The sequence below is a fragment of the Pyxicephalus adspersus genome, chromosome 4, assembly GCF_032062135.1.
Source record: "Pyxicephalus adspersus chromosome 4, UCB_Pads_2.0, whole genome shotgun sequence".
NCBI lineage: Eukaryota > Metazoa > Chordata > Amphibia > Anura > Pyxicephalidae > Pyxicephalus > Pyxicephalus adspersus.
In genome coordinates this window covers 21,803,633-21,811,286 of record NC_092861.1, presented here as the reverse complement: position 1 = coordinate 21,811,286, position 7,654 = coordinate 21,803,633, and the positions used below count along the sequence as shown (strand labels likewise).

Below are 7,654 nucleotides of genomic sequence, written 5' to 3'. Positions count from 1 at the left end.
AAGAAAAACATCTAGCTATTTGGGAACTGTGTAACATTGGTAAAGTGTGTATCTGAAGAGTGTAATTATTTCTCTGTATGTATCCTGTATTTTGATGTCATAATCTGACCATTGTATGTGTGTCCCCTATGCACCACTTTAGAGTGGCCATACTGGTCATCACACTTCTTGTAGGTTGTATATATTAAACCAAATTTGCTCTGGGAAGTATGGATGTTACCAGGAGTGCCATAAAAAAGAATGCAGAATGTGGGGCATATTTGGTATCCCTGAGGTTGCCTAATTACTATCCTAAATCGCTGATCCAACATGACTCCATATTGATACCTAACAGAAAGTGCAGTGTAAGGGATAGTCAACTGATGTGAGATCAAAGCTAAAACCTTTCTTTTTCATTTCAGTGTCTGCTTTATCCTTGACATTTAGTACTAAGTTTACTATTTCTCCACCAATACAGCAGTGTAGAGTTGAAGAGTTTAATACAAGGCACCACTGATTTTTCTTCGATAGTTCTTACTTGGCAATCACAAGCATGAGTGTAATAAGTAGGCAAGTATTGTTTTCTGTACATGGTGAAGGTAGCAAATGACGACATTTTCTGCAAAGCACAGGTTTGCTGACTTGAAATGACCAGTATAGCTGTAGGGTAGTATTACTGAAACAAGGTATATCATGCTTTACCAGTTTCACTGAATCCTTGCCCAAGGTCATCAAAGTTAAAATATGAGTAATTTATTGTGTATCTGTGGGAGGAAAATAAAGAGGGAGGGAAAACCAGGCTTTTTAAGGGCAACCAGAGTTAAATTTAAAAACACAAAATTTTATTGTTCCAACAACATAATTTAAAAGAAAATAGCAATATTGTGTAGTATCATACTGGGTTAGCGATGGCGGTAAGGTGTCCCACCTGACGCGTTTTGCCCAAACTGGCCTTCCTCATGGGTAAGGGGTGACCTTAGAATGTATAACAATATACATTATTACCAGTCCATATATATGCATTGGCTAACATTAGACTGTCTACAATAAAGGTGAAAGAAACCAAAACAAAACTTACTTCGTATTATTGCTGGGGCTTTTTACTGCATTAAGAGCCTTGTGATAACGAATTGCTACTTGTAAGTGATTTGATAGTAAGACCGATATCAGTTTGGACGTACTGTTGTTTGGAGACAGTAGAATGCAAAGCATGGGTAAGTATGAATGACTATTGTGATATTTTAAAATTTTAAAAGTAAAGTTACAATGTCTTTTCAATGGGTACACATTATGAGTTTCCTCAAATTTAATTTTTTAATATTTCTTTACCAGTTTACATGGTTGCTGTTTAGTATTTTATGAAGGAATTTCATATAAAGAAATTAAGAAGTTGCGGTGGCTACTTGCATATCAGAAAGTGTAATATCTTCGATATTAATATATAGATATTAAGATAAAGCAGTTAGCCATAGTGTCTTGATATAGTCATTTCAAGGAAATAAACAATAAATCTCACACACTGTGCCACGCTATAAAAAGTTTTAATCCCCCGCAGCAGAAGACAGAGTATAAGGCTATTTGTAACTTGTTTCTCCCACATCTACTCCAATGCTTTAACCTAGAAAACAATCTCCATCTTTCAGCACTTACAGAAGTATCAGATGTCTGTGTCCCATCACCATTCCCTGGTGTTTCTTGCCCAAATCCCTACCTCAATAGTGAATCAAGTAATGGAAGTGTCAGAGCAAGGAAACGGTGTGGCATTGGATTTACACAGAGGCATCAAGTGCTGATAAAAGGCTTCCCAATGCTTTAGGGCTGGGAATAGAGAAAAGGGGTAAAAGGAAGGTTAGTGCACACTGTCCTCTATTGCAGGATATAACACATTAGTGACTTGACAGGGACTCTTTAATAAACAGGAAGCAGAGCCCGCATATGTAACACAATTTTCTTGCATAGAAATAAGATTTTAGTATTAGTTCACCTAATCCTAGTCCAGTCTCGCTCACAAGTCTAAAAAGCTAAAGCATTATAGATGGTCTTTAATAATTAACTTTTTCAGTTAATAACTGCTGAACAATATTCATACAAAATACAAACTCATAAAGATGCAATCTTTTCTCTGAATGGGAGTGTAGATGGCTGATATACAGTAAATATAGTTCTTTCTTATAAATTGTAAGATAACTGAATCCATGTTAAGGATGCTGAATTAGTCATGAACCGATCCCTCACTAACAACCTGCTCATAGATTGTTCCAAATTCCACAGACTTTCTTAGTTCACAGCTTTTTCTTTTCTGCTGTGTACCTTTGTGTGTGTCATTACAATCTACCGTGACAGCGGTGGTTGGAGAAATGTAAACATAGTGTTCTGTTACAACTGCATTGTTGTAGAGGTAAATTCTTCCGCGTAAGCAGGAACCTTCGAGCAGTTGGTGAAAGCTAATGCCTGCAAGAATCAAGTCTTGTGCTTGTTCCACACCCATCATTGGCAGCTTCATTATGTCTCCATTTACTTTACTTATGAAGAGATATGAACTGGCATCACTTTGTGTCCTGTAGCCCTGCTCTAACCCCCACTTCAATGCAAGTTTCTGGGTTTTCATGTATTGATATTTTTTCCAGGATAGGTATATATTAGAATAAAACATATTTTTCTAGCATTTTTGCCAATCAGTTTTGCATGTATTTATTTTATTTAGAGAATTGTAAAAAACTATAAAACATAAGCTTTTAAAATATGAAAGAAAAAGAGTTCAAAAATAGATAAGCAATCAACTATGCAATTTAGAGGCCCACTGTAATAAAAATAGTATATTGTGGTAACTGTATGTGGTTAAAGCTTAACTCCAAAACATAACAAAGTTAATAAGTTAGAACCCTCCCCCTTCAGGATTTTCTGATCTAATTCTCCTTATGTCTAGGGCAGGGGTCCTCAGAAATTGTAAACAAAGCCAGTTCACCATAACTGAGGTTTTAGGGGTCAGTGGGTGTAGAAAATCTGATTGCATTATTTAAATGCCTTTGTGTTGGGGAGTAAAGAATTACCTGGCCCCAATGATAAGTTTGAGGAAGAGTCACTCATTGGTCTCAGTAGACTGAATGGTGCCCCAATTTTGGTGTCGGTAGAGCAAAAAGAGCAGCAAAGGTGTGAAAAGAGGATATCTTAACACTTGTATGACGTAGTTGAGTTCCAAGTGCCAACACTGTTACTTGGGATGAATGGGCAGTGATTCATGTGCTACCATAACCAGAAGTACTTATATATATTGTTTTCACCCCTGGTGGTGAAAGAAAGAAGGGGAGTGCATGCTGCTGGGGCCAACGTGTTTTTTGGAGGAAAAAAAACTATGGTAAGTGAGTGAAAAGTAAAAATTTACAAATGTGAGTCGAAAAAGGAAATAAGAAATTCACAAGAATGTTTGCAGTTGAGAACGTTGTGTTGTATTGTGAATATTATGACAGCTTCTTACACATGGCTGACTTTCAATGAACAATCATACCAATAAAATGTTCACTAGAGAAAACTGGATATTCTTGATATACAGTATGTTTTAGTTTTAACATGTAATATCATGCTGCACCTAACAGGTGTAATCATAGACAAATACTGCAACAAATCCATTTTAAGGTTCTGTACCTGGGCAACGTGTGCAGATTTTCGATGGCAATGAACCTCTGCTTAGGAAATCAGTTCCTGGAAAGTCTGCAGTTTAATGTAAAACAGAATCTAAATGTTATATATATATGTCTCTGAAATCATATTTTACTTAAAAGACTATATTATCTTATTTAAAAAGGACATTTGTCTTTTTTACAATGATATTTAAACTTGTATGCTGGTATTAAAAGAAATATCAGTTCAGTATTTGGTAGAAATGTTTTTTCCCTAGCAAGCAGAAATTGTGGAAATTTAAACAAGACGACTTGAAGGTAAGGAATAACAGCAAGCAGCTGACAGATGTTCACATGACTGAAAGATAAATTCTGATTGGCTAAAAGATTGGCCAAGCCTGAGCCAAATTTTATTACAATATGGTGGCAATTTAGTATATGGCTATTGCATATAATTCAAGATTTCAAAACATCTTATGGAAATATTGGTTACCATTCCCTCTGTATTAGGGAATTGTTTTTGTTTTTTTGTGGATGAAGATTGTAACAATTTTTCTAATGATAATTTGCAAGGCAAGCAAAATAACACTATTTTTCGATAATCAGCTTGTGGAAGAAGTTTATAATGGGAAATAAGGAATTCTACCTAGGGTCACACTAAATGTACAGACAGTAACATGTTATATCTAAATGAATATTCACATGTATACTTTAAAGCTGAACTAAACCCAAAATAAAAAAGAAGAAGAAGCCCTAGTTATACTCTCTGCTGGTATGGTGGGTTATACACTAATATTCTATTCACAATTAAGCCCTTTGACATTGATTCCAAAAATTGTAGTGCAGTCTGGGGGTTTGATAGTGCCACTATTATGTATCAACATCATAAAGCAAAATATATATATTTTTTTTTAATATTTAATTTAATTAATTTAGGATGGAATATTAAAAAACCTTTCAGATTTTTTTTCTTCTTTATTTGTTATGTTGACTGTTGGTCACCGGGGCTGATGTTGAGGGAGAATGTTCCTGTGACAGCTGCCTAGGACTTGCATTACTTTGGATAAATTTCTTCCAACTTTCGGTTACATTTACAAAGCATGAAATGAAGGGAAATCTCTTCAATGAGACACAGATGACAAAAACAAACTTCCTGTAATGAGCCGACAAGGCTACATTGAAATCTCAATGTTATTGATCTTTCTGCATTCTCTCTATAGTTTTAGTCTAATTCAGATTGTGGCACGCTTCAAGAAAGCTAGTGCAGTGCAGTTTGCAGCTTCCTGGAGCACAGAAGTTTGCTCCTCATGTGGGAGCCTTAGTAAGTTTCGGCACTGTAGCCAAAACAATTTAGAAAGGCCACCAACACCATGGTGGTAAAATGCTTCTGCAGTATTACTTTGGTTCATGTGAAGTGATTGTGTAGTTTCTCGTGTCTTTTGTTCATGTGATTCTCATTGATATAAGATGCTGACTAATCACATATTTTTTTTTTTTTTGTCAGCGACTGCGCTCACTGGAGACTATACGACAAATCCAAATTCCCAAGCAGCTATGATTTTATCCTGTCCCTCTTCTCTCTTGTGTTGGGAGTTGACAAGTCTTTAATCCATTACGAGGTGGGCTTGGTAGAGAACAATCTATTCAAACAAGTGAAGCGTCCAAAGAAAAAAGCCATAAAATCAATGTCCTGAATTTTTTCTATATTGTACTGGTGTCTCATGCAAATAAAAAAATTTATATACAATCTTGGCAGTGATTTGTTCATTCAGACAGAAATATAACAATATGTTCTAATTGTTATTATCAATGTTTGGACCATGTAAGGCAGATTTCCTCATTCCTCATAATTTTATCATGAAAACATAAATGTTAGTAATTTATTTTTTGTTTTTAGAAGGCCTATTTACCTAAAATTGATATTTGAATGTTGGGTATTTAAAACTAAACATAAAAACATGAATGCAGTTTTTGATAAATGTAATTGGTAAAAAGGTATTTTTCAGTGCAGCCAGTGCAAGTACATATATTTGCTTCTTGTACTCCATTAAACAGTATTACTAGAAGAGTTTAAAAGGGGAACTCAATCCCGTTATGCTCACCTGTCCCTATTCTGTCGCAGGGTTTTCTATGTTCTTCCTTCTTGCTATTTTCGGCCATCATGATTGGCTGGGCCTTATTGATATAACTTGAATTCAGTGCTGATGACTGAAGGGGAAGCTGTGGATGTGTTGGGTATCCCGCAACAAGCGCTCCACTACGCATAAGCAGCCTTTTTTACATCTTTAGTGAGCGATCAGGTAGGCCATGTTTGAATGCAGTTTTTTAAAGTGGAACATTAGTTCCTATTTAAGAGCCAATCAGGATGCTTTGTATGCACATGTGCTAACAAGAAAGGGGGTATTACTGTTTCAGTTTCTAATGGTGCTGGGAGAGGTGACCTAGTTCTATATTTTACCTTCAGCAGAAAAAAGCTCACAAGAATACAGAAGATGCAATTTATCAAATGGCCCTATAAAAATTATGTAGACGCCAGAATGTATTATCTGACTGACAGGACAGGAACATTTGAAATAATCCCTACAAGAGAGAAGTGCTCGACCCGTACCACCATACCACATCTTGGGTGATGTGGCTTAGCAAACACTGGTGTAGTTTCTGCTGCATTTCCTTGTTTTTTTTAGGATGAATCATGATCGTTTTATAGAAAACTGAAAAAGTCATTTTCATGCAGTTTAGCAGATAGATTTGTTTAAAAAACTACAAAAGCACTTGCAGTGCAGTTTACTCTCCAAAAATTTAAATATACTTTAAAGACAGTCTATGCCCCCTAAACGCTGGGTGAAACTTGGGTTTGTAGAGAACATTGGAGATGTGATCCCTAACTTCTCACTTAACTCTAAGGATCCCAAATCTCAGTTTTCCAATAGGACCATTTCAAAGCAAAATTGACTTTTTCTGTAGTCTTAACTTTCATACGAGAGTGATCTGGGAGAAATATATACACCCTAGGGCAGGGGTCCCCAACCTGTGGTCCACGGACCAGGCTTGGGGGGGGGGGAGGGGTGCACTGGTCAGAGCTGCAGACTATGTCCCCTGTATGTATCGCAGCCTCAGGGTGGTGGGCGGGTTGTTGCCATTATGATGACACTCTGGGGGAAGTTTTTTCCCCTTTGAGTGACACACAGCTCCCCGTGCATGCATGGTCCGGAGTCTGTAAGTTTAGTGGGCCATAGGTTAATCAGTAAATGTTGCTCGTGTATTCCTAATGCATAGGTCCTTCCTATCTTAAAAAAAATCCCAGAATTACATTGTAAAAGAGCCTTAGGAAATTTTTCCTAACCTTTGTGTTCTATATGTTTGAGGTGCATTGGATTCCCGGAACCCAACTATTCTGGGTTTAGAAGTATGTGTGCAGGATGGATTCTTGCAACTCTCCATTGCAGAAGAATAGAAAAATATAAACTGGCAGCTGTCTTGAATGAGTTCTACTTGTGCAAAATATGTGTCACTTTATAATGATAGACTTCTTAATTTTTGGAAATGGCTATAAAGCCCTTTCCAAATTGATTGGCAGCAGCAATTACTTCTCTTTTCTCCTTGACATTATAATAACACCTGAATGTTCCAGTGCAACAAACTGCCAAAACTTTTACATATTTACAGGTGGTCACACATTCTAATCAAGTGATTTGATCAGCAGCACCTGGCTGCTACTCACCCTACTAATCCTTATGGAAGTGTTAAGAATGTATTTAATGTGTCACACATTGATTCTTCAATTTCACTTAGTCTTTGTTAAATAAAAAAACACTGTGTGCTGTTCTTGTGTTGGTATTCATCTGAGGTTGTATTCACCTAATTTTAACACCTTCTAAGTACTAGATAATTTTTAATAAGTCACGATACACAAAACTTTAGAATTGAAAGAGGGTGTACTTTCTTTTTTTTCCATGATTGTATTTCAATTTCAATGAGAGAAGAATGAACAAGTCTGCCAACTTTAAAATTGTTTAAATCTGATATTGTGTGTGGCCATGATTACACTTTCATGGTCT

At 36.3% G+C, this 7,654-nt stretch overlaps 1 protein-coding gene across 1 annotated transcript in view; it reads left to right on the top strand.

The window, feature by feature from the left end:
• Nucleotides 1-5,343, top strand: part of TAF1B (TATA-box binding protein associated factor, RNA polymerase I subunit B) — a 56,284-nt gene extending 50,941 nt beyond the window's left edge. Inside the window, exon 13 of the mRNA XM_072410089.1 lies at nt 5,101-5,343. Within this exon, the coding sequence (XP_072266190.1) occupies nt 5,101-5,290 (190 nt within the window). The 3' untranslated portion in view covers nt 5,291-5,343. The remainder of the gene's footprint in view (nt 1-5,100) is intronic.
• Nucleotides 5,344-7,654: the final 2,311 nt, after the last annotated feature.